We start from the raw sequence: 19,962 nt of genomic DNA on the forward strand, positions 1-19,962 counted from the left end.
GCAGCTCCCTCACACAGCCTGAGCGTGAGGGTGGCAGAGGAATATTTTCTCTGCTGACCTTTGGGAACATGCCAGAAGTGCTCTGAGATCCGTGCCAGCAGCCAGCAGGTGCGTGCTGTACCGCAGCAGGGAGCTATTTGCTTGGAAGCACCATCAGACAAGGCAGGTACATCACAGCAGCAGAGACTTCTGATTTCAGTGAGGAGCCTGCAGGCAACAGGTACCTGCTCAGTCTAATTGAGACAGATTCTGGAAAAAAAAGCCTGCGTTTACACAAAAAGAACTGCCTTACATTTTGTTCACAAAATGAATGAGCGGGCGGCTTGTTGGGCACGATACCTGATTTCAGACCTTTAACACACAAGTAGCTCCTGGCAAATGGCTTTCCAACACATTCGCTTCTCCCTGAGCCCCATTCCACAGAAGGCAAGTGAGTGTCCACCTCTTTGGCAGAAGAGTGTCCTCCTATAACGCAGGAAAGCTGGAAGACAAGTTACCTGTCAATGCCATTATGCTAAAGATGCCTCACGCTGTTTAAAGCAGACACCTCTCCTCCTTTATCCACTGTTTAAACCAAGCCTCAGAAAACCAGACTGAAGCTGAGTTTTTGAATTCCCATCTTGATTGGGCAGTTTGTTCTCCACCTACCCCACTGCAGCGTCCTTTATTCCTCCAGCAACTTCCCCGAGCTCTGGCCATCACAGTCTCCTAGCAGATTGCCTTGGTCCAGACCAAAGCTGGACCAAGAACCTCCAACACACACACGCCCATCCAGCAGGAGGTGTTAGCACACCCTTCCAAAGGGCTGCAAAGCCACTTCTGTGCTGAGGACATGGCCACTGTTAACAACCCCGGCCGAGTTGCCCAGAAGTAGCCAGAGCACAGCAACATTCAGATGGGCTCCTGCGAGGGGCAGACAGCACCAACTGGAAAACAATTTGTTAGGAGCCCTGACAAATCCCACCCTGCCCTCCGTCAGGCTCACACAGCCAGCTGGGTTAAAACACACCAGAACATATACCAGAATTCACCTGAAGGTACTTCTAACAGGACATTTGTGCCAGACCGTGACTTAATGCTTGGCTAAAGAGCCTTCTGTGAGGACATCAAAGAAACAAGACACCACACGTGTGTGTTCTGGAGTAACCCTGAACATCTAGAAGCTACAGAACTGAACAAGAACCCAGGCTTCTGTTACCCTTCCCTCCTGGAGCCCAAGCTTAAGCCCCCTGCGTACTCCCAATAAATATGTATTAAGATGCAGAAGTGAATTTTCAAGCTTACAGCCAAACCTAGCCCTTATTGTACACACTCTGAAACTAAAGCTATGCTTAGGTTCCTAGGACATCAGGTACTTTCAATTTGTTCCTCTTGAGAAGCGCAAACCTTTCTAATTTCTCAAGTCTTATGGCTCCTTTCAGTCACACCATGCTCTTCAAGGCCACAAAGTCGCAAAAACGTGCATTTTTTTGCCAGAACTTCCACACAGAAGTTACTGGTTGCAGAGTTAAACTTCTCTCCTGCCGCACCATCTCCTTATTCAGTTACCCGCTGCGAAGATAAACATTTTGCCAAGTCAGCCGATACGACAGCAAATACCAAGCTGATACACTTAGCTATTTTCTCTTCCCAGGCCCTGACTAACCAAGCCATCAAATAAGTGAAATCGAGTTGCTATTATTGTTGCGTGACACTTCAAGTTTAATGTCTACAACACAAGTAGCAGAACTTCTGCACAGCTTGCTAATTGCTATCAACAATTTTGCTCTCAGTTTATCTGAGGTGACAGTGTTTAGCGTTAAGCATCCATGAGATGGCAAAACCCCGCCCAGCCAGCAGAAGCACCTTACTGTGCAACACACCCCATATCCATCACACACAAACTCCAGGGATCTCCAGGCTTTCAGAACATGCGCCAGGTCTCACGATCCCCGTCACCAAGCAGCCCAATCCCATCTCCGGGCCAGTAATGCTTTTTGCCACAAACCCTCCAGGGAATCAGCCCCTGCACAAGGTACTTGAAGGCAGACAACGAACACAGAGTCAGTTGCGCAGTTTGTCCACGCAGAAGAGCCAGTAGAGAAGACAAGCTCCTATTATTCATCTACCTTTCTCACACAGCGCAGAGTTTTGGTGAGCCCATGCAAACTCAAGGAAACAGGAACTAACCCAGGCATGCCAATGTCACACCGCGAGGCTACCAGAACCATCTCCATGCTTTTGCACAGCAGCACCGCCGACAGAGCAGTTCCCTGTTCCTGGGCACCTCTCCTTTGAGAGCACAAAGTAGAGCTTTCTCTCTGCAGCAAACACAGGACATTGCCAACCCTTCACAAGTCCAGTTCTACCTGCCACCCATACAAACACGCAGTGCTTGCAGCACCCCACTCCAGGGGGGCTTTGGCTGCCACCTGCCCCCACTACCACATGCCATACCCAGCTGGGCAGCGGGGATTCCTGCAGTGCTTCTCAACTGCTTCAGAGCATCTTTTTTTTTTTTTTTTTTTACTGGCAAAGAGACGCTGTAATGGGTTCTGCCATTGCTGCAGACTGGTCAACATGTGGGGCTCAAATGATTCTGCACCACTCAATCTCAGAGACAAGACTGAGAATCCTGCAGCTGTGTGTGCAACAAGCCAGGAGCAGCTTGCTAACAAAAAACCAGCCAGTGCAGGGGGTTGTGTTAAATATAATGCAGTTAGTGCACCTACCTTTAAAGTAATACGACCACTGAGGTTCCCATTATATTAATAAGTATTCTGAGATTTTATCTGATTGATATGTCCTTGAATGACTTTTAATGCTGCTTGAGCTGAGTAAATCCTGTTAAGAGACATTTGCTCTGGCTCCAAGTCAGAGTAGGACGATAAATTAAATGGAATGGTTAGCCCACGGAGATATCGCTGTCACATGAATCAACAGACAGCCGTAAAACACCAATCGCTCCAACAGCGGGAGGTGAAGAAGAGGGTCAAGAAACCTTGTCCAGAGATGATTTCCTGCCAAGGGGAAAAGCTTTTAAGGATTTCTAGATCCTGGAAGAACTCAAGCATCCCCTTCCATCAGATCTGGCTTTGGACAGGACACCACTTTCTGTCTCTGGGTGACGTTGCAAGCAATTTATCTTTGCTTTTTCACAACCTAAATGAGAAACTCCTTCAGATGAGAAGAGTATTGATCTCAAGCCAAGATTTCCAAGCAGTATTCGCATATTTATGCATGATATCTTTCTCTTCCAGTCTACTCTATTTAAAGGCAAGTTTTCCTAAACATCAACATACTCGGATAAGCTGATCTCCAGTATCCTTAATCCTTACTTATATTTCTCAAGGGAAGTAAGTAGAGCAAGTTAAACCATTTGTTTTACTGAAATATGAGAGCCTCAACATCAAGGAGCAGTGAAAAGCTTTACTCTTAGGGTTTGCAGTGAAGTCTGCATTTAGCATCACTTCCTATTGCACAAGCCCACTCATCACATGCCCCATTTCACAACTGTAAACATAAAAAAACACATCTATTCTAACCCACACAAAATACGGTCATGCTCCAGTCCACGTAATGAGTTGTCATTTAATGGATGAGTCTGGTAAACCTTTCAACCTCTATGTTTAAGGAGTGGTCTAGCTAGTAATACCCTGAACATCACTGTTACACCGGGTTTGGTAGCTCTGCCACAGGCACAGAAAGTGCTCAGAGTCTAATTAACTATTAATAATGCAACTCACAAGTTTTCATTCCACATTGCCAGATGAAAACTAGGTCAGGGTATTGAAGAGGAACAAGTTCAAGCACTTGCATATCGTAGAATCATATGGGTTGGAGGGGACCCTAAAGACCACCTACTTCCAACCCCCTGCCATGGGCAGGGACACCTCCCACCAGACCAGGTTGCCCAAAGCTCCATCCAGCCTGGTCTTGAACACCTCCAGGGATGGGGCATCCACAGCTTCTCTGGGCAGCCTGAGCCTCACTGCCCTCACAGTAAAGAATTTACTCCTTACATCCAATCTAAACCTCCCTTCTTTTAGTTTAAGTCCACTCCCCCTTGTCCTATCCCTACACCCCCTGACACGGAGTCCGTCCCCAGCTTTCCTGCAGGCCCCCTTTAGGCACTGGAAGGCCGCTGTAAGGTCTCCCCAGAGCCTTCTCTACTCCAGGCTGCACAACCCCAGCTCCCTCAGCCGGTCTGCATAGAGGTGCTCCAGCCCTCTGAGCATCCTCCTGGCCCTCCTTTGGACTCAGTCTAATACCCGTGTCCTTCTTTTGCTCTGAGCCCCAGAACTGAATGCAGGGCTCCAGGTGGGGTGTCATGAGAGCAGAGCAGGGGGGGACAACCACCTCCCTCGCCCTGCTGGCCACGCTGCTTTTGATGCAGCACAGGATACGGCTGGCTTTCTGGGCTGCAAGCACACATTGCTGGCTCATGTGGAGTTTGTCAACCAGCACCCCCAGGCCCTTCTCCTGAGGGCTGCTCTCAACCCATTCTCCACCCAGCCTGTATTTGTGCTTGTTCCAGCACAGATGCAGGACCTTGACCCTGTTGAACTCCATGAGGCTCACACGGACCCACCTCCCAGGCCTGCCCAGGCCCCTCTGGATGGCATCCCCTCCCTCCAGCCCTCAAGGGGCTTGTTCTCAGCTGTCAGTCTGCCCACACTGTAGCTGGGAACTGTGATATAGCTGCTTGGGGCACCTGAAGAACCAGCCTGGTCTGTTGGCTGCCATAAGCCAGAGGACAAAGCCTTGAAGAACAAGAACAGGTACCCACCAGGCAGGCACTGGAGTAGTCCTGGAAGAAGAGGAGACAGGAACTCAGTCCAGGCTGCTGTATCAGGGCCAGCTGTGTTGGGGGGCAGCACCCCAGGCTGTAACAGAGCTCACAGCAGACCCCTCAGTCCTAGCCCTGAACTCTCCCCACCTTGCTCAAGGCTCCTAGGGCTGTCCAAAGTGATCTTCGGGAGAAAGCTAGAAATCAAGAAACCACCGTGCTGAGAGGTGGGGCAGAAAGTGAGCTAAAATAAGGAGCTTGGCCACGATGGTGCTGCTTGCCAGTCCGTTCCCTATGCGTCACCATCCTCAAGCCAGAACCGCAGAGCAGGATATAATAGCATCTGAAGGAAATACCAAAAGCATCTGTACTGCATTCAAGATATCAAGCCTGAGACAAAAAATCCCAGCTTCCTTGCAGAAAATAAACTTTCAAAGAGCAGATCAAGGGTCTATCCACTTGCTCAAGATCAAATCCCCTCTACAACAAAGTTGCAGAGCACAACACCGCAACTGGCTTGCCAGGAGACGCAGCACAGCAGGACAGGTGCTTTAAAAGCTCAAGGCTCAAAGCAGAGCACGCTGCAGTAAAACAGTCTGTCTGTCTTCTGCCAAGAGGGTGACATCTGGCAACAGGGAAGTCAGTATTTAAATAAGGCTCCTTTCCCAGCCCTGGGAAGCAGGCTCTCAAAGCTCCTCACCCCAGCAGCGCTCAGCTGCTCAGGGATGATCTTCAGGGACCACCTCACCCAGGCCCGGAGACAGCAGGTCCTGATCTGCTCCTGCCCACTGAAGCCTGTGTTCAGACAAAGCTCGGCTCTGTAAACAGCACAGAGTCAGCAGGTTGGTTAACAACAGCTCTTAATTTGGGGGCAGGGGCTCATCGCTGCTTTTTCCTTCAGCCTGTTTCTGAAGCTCCTTAAGACACGGCAAAGCTTTCGAGGTGTGCTCAACTACATCAAGTTATTCCAGCCGTTCAAACACCGCAACGCGTTTGGGCTGAGAACAGCTGAGGAGCTGGAGGAGTAGGTTTAAGTTTTGTTCAGCTTAGGACTCCCGCTATTAGCTTAATTTAAGTACTTCAGAAAAAGTTAAACGAAGCAAAACAGACATGAACAACATCTCTGAGGCAGAGCTGAAACATGCTGCTTTACCGTGCTAGATTACAGCTAAGAAGCATTACTTACAGAGGTTCTCTTTCAAGGTTTTCCCTCATGAAGTGAGATCAGCACGGGCTCTGATTCTAGAGAGGCACAGGGGAAGCATCTGACCAGAACTCCAAATCCAGCCCAGGTCACATCCCTTTGTGCATGGTTCTGCTTGGGAGGCTCTGACAAAGCTCCACTCCCTCTAGCTGCTACAGAAGGGAAAGCAAAACAGGAAAAAACGTCTGCCTTCCTGCCTCCTCTAACCTCTCCCACCACCCACAAGCTGCAAGCTGCTCCCTGGCCTCTGTGATCCTGCAATAAGGTAGTGCCTCTGCCCCAAGCTGGAGACCCCACAGCTAAGAGGAAATCCATCAGCACAGACCTGCAGCGGGACCAAACTGGATTTCAGAGCTAACAGAGCAAAGAAATTGGAACTAACACAGATAAAGCTGTTATATATACTGAATTTGAGTGTAACATGGAGCTTGCAGACCAATGGAAGAAAAGGCAAAGGGGTAAAAAGCTCGTTAGCAAACACACAAGGACTCCAGCAGATCCTAAAGTGATGAAGGAGCCACCAAAAAAACCTCCCAAGCCTCCCAAAAAGGGATCACAATGCTGCCAACTTGCTCGCAATACTCCTGCTACCACCAAGGTGATGTTACCAGCCTTAGAAGCCTGTAGAAGGCTAAGAATAACACCAGAAGGTGCAGAAACTGGGTGTGCATATAAGAATGTGAGCATTTTTACTATTAAAAAGACTTCATCTGTAAAAGTAGTCTTTCTGCAATAATTAGATCTAAATGAATAATTATTCTCGAGCTAAAGCTTCAATTGCAGTAACGATTCTTGATGCTCACATACTACACACACATGCAAAGCGTGCCTCCTCTTTGCCCATGGAGGTTTTAAGCACAGCACACTTGGCTCGAAGCAGAGGGACAGCTCAGAGCCTTCTGCTGGCTGCGGCTCAGCATCTTCCTTCCCACAGAGGAGCTCAGCTGGGCAGAAGTTACTGGAGCACCTCAGGCTCACCAAGGTGGCACACTGACTGTCAGGGCACTTCGCTGCCTGTCAGTACCCGAGGACACTCACTGCTTGCTCTCTGCTCCTGCAATAGAGAAATCAGCTGGTGAAACAGGAAAGCTGCACCACTCAGCGACAGCATTCATGCCAGCGCTGGTTTCTGATAGATACAAGGAGCTTGATCCCCATCAGAAAGGGGCAAACAACAAGAAAGAGGCAGACAACAGCACAACGTGCCTTATTCCCCACACACCAGCACACGCTGCCAGCCAGCATCTCCCCTCTCCGGAGGCAGCTGACTGCCACCCCTTGTAGGCGCAGCAGCTGAGAAGTTCACACAGCCACCTCTACCTCTGCCAGAGGTACGTGCTTCCATAGCAGGGCAGCCACATTCTACACCAGTGATAGCTCACGTCACACAGCTACGTGTCCGTTCGGCTCCCTTAGCTGCAGGGAAAGGAAGAAGAGGAGAAATAAAATTGCAGGAGTGACACTGAACCTGCAGCAGAGAACCAGATCAGACAGTTACGGGCAGCTTGTCTGCTCCTGCAGACCTTCAGAGGAGAAGACCTGTGCTTGGAAGTGCTGCCCCCACGACAGGTTTTTGATCAAAGGCTCCAGCCTCTCTGGCTTATGCTAATACAAACCCAGATAGGAAGGACTCTGAAGACACTCGCTACCTTGAAGAGGAAAGTAAGTGGTCCCTCTGCCGCCGTAAATTGAAGCTGACAGAGTAACAACTTTGGCTGAACAGCAGCATTTCAATTTAGTGCTTAATCTCACTTAATGCTTGCTTTCCCTTTCAGTCACCCTTTGTTTGACGTTTTTCTGCTTACTCACTGCAGGATATTAAAAGGACAAGGGTAAACTCCTCCTCTCCCCTCATGGGAGAGCCTCCATATCAAGTGCCCACGTTACAAGGACTCCAGCAGAGGTAACAGTGGAATGGTCACCAGTCCACCTGGAGGTGAGGTTTCCTTAAAAAGGAAAAAAAATCCCACAACTATCAGGTATTTGCTGTACAGGGTTCAACAACCAACACCACCGTTCCTTCCCCTGTTAAGTGAATGGAGGTTTTTGTTTGTTTGTTTTTGTTTTTTCACCCTCCTTTTGAAAGCTGGTCACCAAGACCTCGGCTCTCAAGACGACTCCCTGTTTCTGCTGCCATGGAAACATCACTTTTGTACAGCTGATACCCCCCCTCACCTGCTCTAGTGCCCAGCACTCTCTAGAAATAGCAATCCACACACAACTCACTGATGGTACGTGGTGGATCTCATCCCTTGACTTCACTCAAGGCTGCTTTGTACTGGCTGGGGGAGCTCCTTCCCCATGAAAATCATCTGGAGCCCTTCCTGTTAGGAAAGCAAGCAGTGGCAGAGGAAGAGGACACAGCCCCGAGACCTGCTCGTGAGGCAGAAGAGTGATGGGAGGAGGAAGGAACCCAGTTCAGCCCTGCACCACTGCTCTGGCCAAAAGAGGAACCCGACAGAGGCTTGAGGCAAGGTCATCTGATGATTGCACTCACGGTGAGGGCAGCAAAGAGAGGAGGAAGGAAGGAAGACAACCATGACTAAGGCTTTTTTCCTCTCTCCCCTGTGGGCCTTACAGGGCATCCAACAGCACGTGTCAGCTGTACCACGCTACCACAAGGCACACAGATCAAGCAGAGCAAGGCACGCACCTAATTCACACCACCACTGTCCCGGTTTGTTTTGAACTGGCAGGGCCAGACCGAGCCTCTGAGGTCTCCTGTTGGATAGATGTGCGTTTTTAGAAGGAGAAAGGGGAACCCACGGGCTGTTTGGCAGGGCTTTGAGGTGTAGGAAACTAGAAGAGAAGACCTGCTGCAATTTCGCATTGCTGGGATTTTAAAAGCTGCACGCAGTTACAGCCTCACCTCACGGACGATCAGAGGAAGCAGATCCTTAGGCTGAGCCTTCCCCACCTCAAGTGGTCCCAGAACAGGCTTTCTTCTGAGAGCTCTAGTTGGGTGGAGCGTTTTCCTGACAGGATGCATGCAAGCCACAGCACGTGCTTTAGGGAAGATGGACACAAGATCACCACCCCACCTGCTCCTCCTCCTGAAAAGGGGGTGATTACAAATGACAGCTTGCAGTTACCCTCCGATTCCCAAATCTTTGACCTAGCAGGAACAGCTGGTGCTGCTCCAGCCACCCACGCTGTGCCAAAGCACAGGCAGCTGCACATGTCACCTGCTGAAGGGTGCCTCCAACACCATGCACTGATCCCACCAGCTCAGCGCCTCATCCAGGCAGCAGCTGAGGAGGACAGAAACGTCACTAAATAATTCATGTAACAACACCCAGGACCCTCAGCGCAGGTCAGAACACGATTTCCCCCTCCCAGAGACTTCAGGCAGATCTGCTGCTGTTCAGGCGACCCACGGATGTAACAGAGGTCTTCTATTTTTCCCTCCTTCATCTTGAGGACACCGTTATAGATACTCTGCTCAGTGAGCCTCCTCCTCCTTTGCAGTTCTGACAACAGCTGTCTTACGTACTTATAAAGCATTTGATTTTTACAACAGCACATTAAGAAAAAATCTTACCTCCAGTACTGCAAGTACTTCGTGATAAAGAAAGCAAACAAAGCAGAAGAAAGAGGTGCTCCTTTGTTCGTTCGGACAATGAGGTAAGCTTTGTCCTACTGCCAGAAAAGAGTTCCCTCGGCATATAAGGAACGTTACAGTCCACTTTATCAGCCACAGAAACGCAAGTCAAGGCTCTAAGAAAAGGAAGGCTTACATGCTCTCTTAGGAAATCCCATGTAGTATTTCAAGACTCCTAAGTCCACCATGAACTGGACATTTTGAAAGGCACTGGTATACATAAGTGAAAAGCTGCTGAATATACGGCCGCCTTACATCACAAAATCAGAGTTTCTGTATCAGCAGATCATGGTTTGTGCTGTGAATTGAAGGGTCTCCTCAGCTCAGAACACTACATCCCTTCAGCTTGAACTGGCAGCACTGCTTTGGTGCCTGTAACCACAGAGCAACAGCCTCCAAGCACTCAAAGCCCCAGCCTTCCAGAGTGATTGGCAAAGGAATACGCACTGAGCATCATTTAAAGGAATGCCAAACATCCCTTCGCTGAAAATGAAGCCTCTCTAACTGAAAAAAAATCCTTCAGTGATTCCACTGCTGCTGGTCATAGGCCATTACCTTCCTTCCCACTCTCCTCCGACATAAGGGCTCAGAGCACAAGCCAAGCAGAGACTGCTTCTTGACACACACAGAAGGTGGGGGGGGAACAGGCAGTTTTAAGCTCATTGCTGGTTAACAGAAGCGACCCAGGGTGTTCACACCAGCCCCAGGGACAGGACTTGACAGCCTGGGGCTTAGCAAAATAAACGTCATTGGTGAGTAACACTGCATCATCAGATGGGATTTCCAGTACAGGCACTCCAGTTTGCCTTTGAGGGCCGGCCAGCAGAGTACTACAAGCCACTAACTGAACAGGCACAAGCGTGGGGCCTCTTGTGGCTTTTTCTCCCTGTACCTGCAGGTCTTCACCTCGCCTGAAAGACAAAATAGCCCCTCACCCCCTAAAACAAATCAGCAGAGAAGGGTGTTATACTACGTACGCTTCATGGCAATCAGTTTTGTCACACCAGATACGCTGCTTTGTTACAGTCTGGGGTGCAGCACCCTCCTTATTCAGAGCTGGATTTCAACCAAAAATGAGTTCAGTAACAGGACAAGCCTCTAGGAAGAGTCAGCACTGTCACTAAAGCTCTTGCGGAGAGCTCACTATTTAACTTTTTCCACTAGAAGCTGTCCAAAACCCTAAAACTGCAATAACTAAACCTGAGAAAGCTTCAGGACGGTTATGGAAATGTGTTAACATGCATGCAAGTGGAAATAAATTCAGATCAACACTTTCACTGTTTCCCGGCTGAATGGCTCTGCTCACCAGTCCCCAAGAACACGGCTTTGAGGTGGGCTTTAAGCATATATTGAAGATCGGTGCAGGACTCAGGAACAGTTAAAAGAACCTCCCTGAGCAAAGCTTCAGCCCCTTACCACATTACCTTCAGCTCCAGGAAAGCCAGCTCACCCCTCTCTCTCCATGCCAAGTAATTAGCCATTCCTCATTTTCAGCAGTCCGGAAGCATCAGAACAGGCCCAGGCTGACCGAGGCTGGTGCCCGAGTCGCCCACCCGGCCGGACAGGCGGCTCGGCCACGCAGCGGGTGGCTGTGCTCACCACGAGCACGTCCAGCTTCTCGGTATGAACAACGAGCGGCATCGTCCCAAGGGCACGGACGCCCCAAGCAGGACGATCGCCGTGCTCCAACACAGCTGGGCACTGACCCGTGTCTGTGCTGGCCCTGTGGGAAGGGGCTGGGCACAATGCGTACAGCCTCGCAGCCCACGCGTAGCTCTGCGGGGGAAGCTTTCGGGTCCAGACGCGCACACAGGCTGGCACCCCTGGCCACTCCACCTATATCCTTGGGAGCTCGCTTTTTAAAAATCGAACTATTAGGAAGGTTTTAGGAACCTTCCCCGCGCAGAAGGCGACCCACAGGGGCAGCAGCCCCTCGGGGCAGGCAGCCCCCCGCCACAAGCCGGGCACCGCGGTCCCTTTCCCCCTGCTGCCCCGGGGGGTGCCGGCCCCAGCGGGACGTGGCAGCCGCCGGCCGGGCGCCTCCCGCCCCACCTCCGGTTCCGCGTTTCCCCGGCCGGCGGCCGCCCCCCATAGAAGCAACCACCCCCGCTCCCCCGGGGGTTTAACCGGGCGAAGGGCAGCGCCCTGCCCGGCCCTACCTTGCTCCCTGCGGGGCTCCATGGCGGCCCGGCTCCGCCGCTCCCCGCTGCCGGTGCCGCGGAGGCGCCGCCCGCGCTGCCAGGCGGGGCGGGACGCGTCAGGGCCGGCCCCGCGCAGGTGAGGGCGGCCCCAAGCCGCCGCAGGGAGCAGGCCCTGAGGTGGAAAGAGCCGCGATCACCGCCCGGGAGCGGGGCGTAGAGGTTAAACGGCGGCAGCACGGGGGTTTCACGGACACGGGCGCCGCTCGCAGCCCGGGGGTGCCAGCGGGACGCGGCCCCGGGGCCTCCGCCTGTGGCTGCGGGGCTGGGGGCGCCATTTTATGGCCCCGCCGCTGCCCCCGGCGTGCAGCCACGCTTAGCGAGGGCTTCAGCTAAAATAAGGCCTCAGAGACCTCAGCCACGCTTCGGAGAGGCTCAGATCTTCACAGCGAACACACACGGGGTCAGTTCTTCACATCCCTTAGCATTTTTAATCCAGCACGGGGAGTCCGAAGGCTGGATTTACTGGCTTGTCAAACCCAGCCCAAGTTCCTCCAGCCGCAATCCTTTTCCCTTCATTCAAGTCCTTATAAAGGATTTTTCTCCCCGGCGTGGTGTCTTGCTGCCTGTACACCTTGTCTGGTATGCATGTAATGCAACACCAGGACTTCTGTTCCTTGACATAACTTCACACAGGGTAACCAGGCAAGAAAAACTTGCTCTAACACCATCAGCATGAACAGGCTTCGTGGTATCGTAACTGCACACACCGCCTTGTGCTGCTGTGGCAGCTGCCGTCCTCAGCGCTTCCACCTTCTATTTATTACACATTCACCAGCAAAGAACAGGCACGCTCACAGATAGCGCCACGTTACTGAAATTAAGCTGTAATTTTGTTTTAGCTTCGGAGGTTCCCCCGTGAGACTTGCTAGCACTTGAAAACGGGCAAACCAGTGCCTTGTGGCTACATTACAGAGGATTTAACAGCTGCAGAGAAAACAGACCACCAACTGTCCTACCTACGGTCTGAGCTCTTCGTACTAATGTAACATTAAGCACAGAATTACCATTATGCAGTTTCACAAGCAAACTGCTTTAAGAGACTATCAAGAACATTAAGCTACCTAACGCATCTCTTGCTGCGCCCTTTTCAGATCCCTGGCCTTGACATCTATGGATGTGTTTGTTCAAGAGATCGACGTGTGCAGAGAATGAGCGGCAAGGCATGCACGCCGTGGCTCTCTGTGAATACCCAAATTGTCACAGCCACGCAGTATGCACGGTCACATGGCGAAGCACAGCACAATGGGGAGTCAGGAGGTGCCAATTCAGGGATGTCCTTGCTTCGGATAACAAACAACAGCATCAAATCCAGGTATTTTTCAGCCTGTGAGGCCGCTGAGGACACGAGCTTTTGCTGGGTAAAGGAGCCCTGGCTTAAATTCTAGGATATGCACTGGTGAAGCATGAGGCATTTGCAGTGGTGCCATAAAGGACAGCAAGTAGATAAAACAAAATGAAAACACAGGGATGTATTCTTATAGCAATTTAGACATACGATTCTCACCAGGACAAGCTCATCCTGCACATCTCAGTTACGACTATTTCAAAATATATATATTTGAAAATGTACTTTTTTCCCATAAATATATATATATTTTTCCCATTGTACTCCACATGAAGCCCCAAGCTTCCCCACTGATGAGCTGCTATTTCCTACTGAGCTGTAGTCACAGTGAAAGACCATCAACAGCACCGCAATTTGCATCCCTTTACGTACAGCTGCTTTACTCTGGCAGCACTGAAGCATCTGCCAGGAGCCAACCTGCAGAGCAGGGAAGCTGTCAGCAATTCCCTGCTGCTTTAGCAGCCAGGAATATCTAGCCAACACATGCCAAAGAGCAAAAGCTAGGAGTGAGGACAGCAGTACTATCCTGAGAGATGACTGTGCCCCTCGGCACAGCTTGCAGGAGTCGCTGGCACTACATCAGTGTCTCACCCATGGCTGTCACACTGAAGAAAACCTTCTGCGGCCTAGGTGTATCCCTAAGGTATGCAGTCCCTCAGCAAGTTTGAGGAACTACAAGTTCAGAAATCCCTGCTTTCCAACTCACCCTGCAAGTTGGTTTCCTTCGCAGCTGCAGGCCATTCAAAGTGAAGATAGGGCTACCTGTAAGACATTGGCCAAATCAAATTTCCTTCTGTCTTTTCCAGAAGGGTTTTAGTTGCAAGAAAGACACCCAAAAGCCACAGGCCATCTCCAAATACAATGACATGTTCCTTTTTACACAGTGAGGAGACTGAATCATTGTAACAAGCATCTGTAAGTAGCGCCTATTAAAAAGATCAGTATGACTGTTGCCTAGAGGCTTAGTTGCAATCACAGATTATAAACAAACTCAGAAGACTGGGCCTGCCCTGAAGGCTTTATTGTCTTTATGAAGAAGGACAAGACAGAAAGGCAGTGGGACCAGCAGTGCACTGAGCTACCGTGCTTTGTGCAGTGACTTCTCATTTCCTCCAGGTGGTTATGAAAGTACCAAACGCATACACATGTAGAAAGCAAGCCTGGAACTATCCATGTAAATATGGGACTTCAAAATACTTTGTCCTGAGTAAGATGGTGCCCATCCCATGCAAGTGTTGCTTGTATGGGAATGCAGGTAGAGCGCCAGAGGCAGCTCCTGCGGCAGCTGTACGCTGGGTTTCATTGCACAGCCACAGAACTGGGGCAACAAACAGGCTGCACCACCTGCCGTGGAGTCAGATCCCAGCTTTAATATCCCCCGTAGATCAGATATTATCACAAGTAACAGTCAATGCAGCCAGAAGTAAAGGTCAAGGTTTTGGAGAATTAATGCTTCCACGTTCATTCACCAATCCTGACTTAAGGCAACCAATTATTTTTCAGACTCACTCTGCACTTTGTCTCCTCTGCTGCAGTCACAGATGCAATTACCTCCAGAGAACCCATCTTCCTGCATACAAAGAGCTGAGTCCAGTGATGAGCTGTACTCGTTCAGGGTGGCTGTTATGCTCGTGTACGGCCATAAACAGACACGGTTGTGCAACCAAGCGCTGAGCTGGCCACACTTACTGAGAGGGCTAACACATTTTAGACCTACGTCCACGTACATAGTTGGGCAATGCAGCACAGCAAGTCATCTGCTGCAGCTTGCAGAGTTCACATGACACCTCTGGTTGCCAGACTGAGAGTTAGATGTCCGTAAATGGGACCCACAAAAGCTCCTCAAACCACAGAGGACACCTAGCCTCAGCAATAGGAAGTGCTAGAGCTTTGTCCTGAGTGCCTTTTCTTTCCAAGGCTATGTACTTCACTTGGCACCAGAAGAGTCCTCCATTCATTCAGAGCCTTGAGTCATCTGCTGGAAGCAATCTGTCTTAAGGAACACGTCCAATGTTTTTATTTCCAAACACAGTAGAAGAGCACAGTCAGCTTGGCTCCTTTATAAGGCAATGTCTAGAAGGATTTAATGACCTAAACCACAGGATTTTGTTAACCTAACTGAGAAGTGCATACTGAACCATCAGTATCACAGGCAAATCAAAACTAGATACTCAGTGAACCTGTACTTGCCATATCCTAGGTGGTTATCCCCTGTTATTAAGGGTAGGAAAAACAGACAAGCAAGTAAACAGGCTTTTTTTTGGAGGGGGGGTTGGGGATTGTGGCTGGTTTTTCAGACATAGCCTGAAAGCACTTAACTACATTAAAGTCTTGTCAACCAAGGGCCATACATTGGGTCAGAAATCCTGTGCAGTTAGTCCCACCTGAGGCACTGTTAGAAATCCTCAAAAGCAGAATTCCACCTTCCCCATTAGATTTGCTGTCAAAAATGGACGTTTTACATGTGAGTGCCTTTTCAGGGTCGGGTAGCAGCTGGCTAGCAAGTAAGAGAATCTGTACTTCTGACTTGTCCTGCTGAAACCCTTCAGTAGAAAATGTACCTTTCACACCTTTAAGTGTCTACAGATGAACTTAAAGATCATATCTATGTACATACTGGGGTAGATAAGCAGGCTCCTGGTGGAATTCAGTAATGCCATAGGCTCCCGTCTCACCAGAAGTGCTGTACATTGCTGAAAATATCTGCAGGTGACTTTTAGCTCTAAGTGCCTGAGTGTCTCCAAGTCCAAGGTCACTTTTGCAACTCAGAATTAAACTCTGAATTGCTCAGATGCTTGATATGAGACTTTCCCTGCAGTCTGAATCATTTGGATGTTGATACGGGGCTCCTAGCTGGAGACCTCCAGGTTAGGAGGCATCTCCAATTAGCGCTGAAAACCCACCATATTAAAGCTTTCCATTGCACCTTCAGCACTGCAGTGTGGTCATTTAGGTGTAGCACAGTTATCTGTCTTAGAACAACACTCAAAATACTTAGGGGAATTAAATCTTTCAGAGGACCAGGCTCCATGACACCCACCTGCATGGAACTTATTTCTTCTAACTAAACCTGCTCAGTGCATGCAAATAGATGTTAGCTGAGAACTCACACCTCTCCTCCGCAGTAGGATGAAACCCACTCTGTACAGCTGCCAGCAAGCTTGTGATAAATAGACATCAGAGGAGTTCATTAAAGAAAAAAAATCAAAACCAAAGTCAGTTTGCGGTACCTGTGGTGCAGAGTCGCTAAAGGGAGCGCTGGAGCACCCCGGCGTGTGGAGTTTGCCCGCTGGCTATTTCGCAATGTCCCACTGAAGGTAAGGTACCTGTGCGCTTATCTTAATGGAGACCCCAAAGCTGCTACCAAGGCTTATTTTGCACATAGAAGACTCGGCATAGACGTACACACAGATACACAAACGCTATAAGCCTTACCACATCAATGAATGATCTGTAAGTGTTAGTTTGATGTTCACGTCACTTTTTAATCCCCTTTGCCAAAGTTACTAAACCTCATGCCCGTCTAGGAATATCCTATCTATGAATAGCCTTCCCATCCCCAGTCTTGAATTCCTCTTGAAAAGACAAAGAACGCATTTCTGACTTGTCACTTCTTTGGTAGCGCAGCTTCCGCTGGTAGCATTGGGTCAATCACAGCTCCAGGAATTGAGTCCTCAAGCCTCCGAGCTATTTCCAGTTACGGCAAATGTATTGATCAGGGAAGCACGCTACTTTCTTTGCCACACACATTACTGTCTGCAACAAGCATCTTTATTGATGCAATAAATACACCGTAGCCAAAGATTTAGCTAAATTACATCTGTGTCAACTAACGGCTGCTAATTAGTCATAAGTATTCCATTCCAGAATAAGGACTAACTGGAACATTTTCACCTTCTAAAAACTGATACTAGGGATGAAATGAGGTCACATCTTCAGTAACTCATTATCAAGCTGTTTTTAAGGCTGCAGTGCTGTACAGCTACTGCATGATAATTAAGAAGCAGGGGACCTGGGGTTGCTTTTCAAACTGTAGTTAACTTCCAGCATACTCCTGTGAGATAACTAGGTAATAACAGGTCCGCTTCATTACTGGCAAATCAGAACACAGAGGCTTCTTTATAATTTGTTAAAAGCAGACAAGAAAACAGAAACAAAGATTTAGTTCCAAACACTGGAATACCATTAAAAGCTTACAAGGAAGAAAAAGTGATGACCCAATTAACTAGAACTGCTGCAAGTTTTGTTTTTTTCTTTTTATAGGGTTTTTAAAAAAAAAAAAAAAAATATTTCAAAAGCCTGCTCACTTTCATAATGCAAGCCATGGAATTTCAGCCTTTACATTCATCCACTAAACATTTTTCCTTGCTTACTTTGCAAATAAAGTCATCCCTTACAGTTCCCCGATAGCATAGCATCTAGTCTTTTAAGAGATTTTTTTTTTTGAGATTCTAAGCATATGGCTGTTCTCACTGATAAGGCATTTCACTGAGCCAGCCAATATGAAGTGAAAAGATGAGCAACAAATGAGACCGTAAACACCACAATTAAAGATTCATTTATCTCATGAATGTTTTACCAGCAGTGCTGTCTACTTCCTGCCTCCACCACCCAGTCAGGAGGTGTTTCCACCACAGTCTCACTTAGAAATAAACTTCCAACAAAAGATACACAAAAGCTATAATTTGTGTATGTTAGTTTTTCCTTCAAGACTACACTGAAGGCAACTATGCTACATCTCCTAATAGTACCATCTAGCTCCTACCTGATCTCACAAAGCTCATTTTGAAACTCCACTCTTGAAACTTCCCCCAAGGCAGACAGACTATACTTCTGATTTCAGAAAGAACAAAACAGACCAACCAGACCTCCTCCCTTCCTTCCTTCCCCACCATTTATCTATGTGTTCAAAACCAGCATGGAGATCACCTGATTTCTCAGTGAACCCAAACTTCCACCAGAAGGTCTCAGAAAATGGGTCACCCACCTCCCCGTTCAGAAGCAAACGAGGTGCAGGTGTGGTTGTGCAAAGTGAGCCACCTGGCATCTCCTGCCTGAATGGCTTTCATTTTTTCTTTTTTCTTCCATCAAAATCTCTGCAGCTGCTGCGTTTGTAAGAGATTGTGTACTTTGCACCTGAGTTATACATCAGTGCCTGTGCTAAATGCAAACATGAGGGTGTGCTTATCTGCCCATGCAATTGCTGAGGCTGCGTGCATGTAATGAAGCTTGCTGCATGCTACAAAATCAGTCCTCACCACAGCAGCAGCTCTCTGGATCCACAAATAAGTACAAACTGGGGGAATAGCTGAGAAACCTCAGTGTTTGAAACATGCCCCTTCTCTCCTGGAACAGTATTTTTGTGTTACCTATTTGTCATTTCCATTACTTCACTAAATAAGTGATCTTAGGTTTCCAGTATGAATGCAACTGATCAGACTTGGTGTCACTAAAGATCCTGTTCCCACATGGGTTCACACACGCATCAGGCCCACGCAAGTGTGCACACTTGTTTGCCCTCCCTTTTTCACATCCATCAAGTCCCAGCCATCCATTGCTCCCTCATGCAGCCACAAGCATACATGATCGCTCCAACCCACAGTTATTCTTGTTTCCCTCATCCTCAAAGGCAGCATGTCTGGGATCTGGTTCAGGTCTCCAGTGACAGGACCCAGCACCGCAAACCACAGAATCACAGAATGGCCGAGGTTGGAAGGGACCTATGAAGATCATCTAGTCCAACCCCCTTGCTGACCAGGATCACCTAGAGCACCTAGAGCACCACGATGGCATCCAGGCAGGTATTGAATACCTCCAGAGAAGAAGACTACACAACCTCTCTGCGCAACCTGTTCCAGTGCTCTGTCACCCTCACAACAAAGTGCCCTCTCATAATCAGATGGAACCTCCTGTGCTTCAGGTTGTGCCCATTGCCTCTCATCCTGTCGCTGGGCATAACTTAAAAGAGACCAGCTCCATCCTCTCAACACCCTCCCCTCAGATATTTATACACATTGATGAGGTCTCCCCTCAGTCTTCTCTTTTCCAGGCCCAGCTCTCTCAGCCTGTCCTCGTATGACAGATAATCCAGTCCCCTAATCACCTTAGCAGCCCTCCTCCAGACTCGCTCCAGTAGGCCCATGTCCCCCTTGTACTGGGGAGCCCAGAATTGGACACAATACTCCAGGTGTGGCCTCCCCAGGGCTGAGTAGAGGGGGAGGATTACCTCCCTTGTCCTGCTGGCAGTACTCTTCCTAACACACCCCAGGACACCGCTGGCCTTGTCCACAAGGGCACATTGCTGGCTCGTGGTCAGCCCCCTGTCCACCAGGACTCCCAGGTCTCTCTCTGCAGAGCTGCTCTCCAGGTCACCCCCCAGCCTGTACTGGTGCTTGGGGTTATTCCTCCCGAGGTGCAGGACCCTGCACTGACCTTTGTTGAACCTCATGAGGTTCCTCTGGGCCCAACCCTCAGCCTGTCGAGGTCCCTCTGAATGGCAGCCCAGCCCTGTGGGGTCCCAGCCACTCCTCCCAGCTTTGTGTTGCCAGCAGACTTGCTGAGAGTGCGCTGTTCCACCACCACTGACGAATAAATCAAACCAGACTGGCCCCAGCACTGACCCCTGGGAGACACCGCTAGCTACACGCCTCCAACTAGACTGAACCACGGAGCACAACCCCGTGAGCTCTGTCGTCCAGCCAGTTATCAACCCATCCCACTGTCAATTCATCTGGGCTGTACTTCCTCAGCTTGCCTGTGAAACCAGGCCCTGGGCCAAGCCCTGCCAGGTGGTTACGTGGTGCCCTGGGCTCTCAGCAGCACACATTGTACCTCCTGCCACCC

General features: G+C 49.4%; 1 protein-coding gene across 5 annotated transcripts in view; it reads right to left on the reverse strand.

The window, feature by feature from the left end:
- The window catches only part of TPD52 (tumor protein D52), a 42,219-nt gene extending 22,522 nt beyond the window's left edge, over positions 1-19,697 (reverse strand). The window contains exon 1 of one of the 5 annotated variants that reach the window (XM_035317525.1): positions 19,552-19,697. In XM_035317525.1, coding sequence (XP_035173416.1) covers positions 19,552-19,567 — 16 coding nt within the window. In that variant the 5' untranslated portion in view covers positions 19,568-19,697. Of the gene's footprint in view, positions 1-11,732; positions 11,859-17,884; positions 18,017-18,048; positions 18,182-19,551 lie in introns of those variants that run through there. The other 4 variants (XM_035317519.1, XM_035317517.1, XM_035317521.1 and 1 more) reach the window with 4 other exon arrangements.
- Positions 19,698-19,962: the final 265 nt, after the last annotated feature.

This window comes from Oxyura jamaicensis, chromosome 2 (genome assembly GCF_011077185.1).
Source record: "Oxyura jamaicensis isolate SHBP4307 breed ruddy duck chromosome 2, BPBGC_Ojam_1.0, whole genome shotgun sequence".
NCBI lineage: Eukaryota > Metazoa > Chordata > Aves > Anseriformes > Anatidae > Oxyura > Oxyura jamaicensis.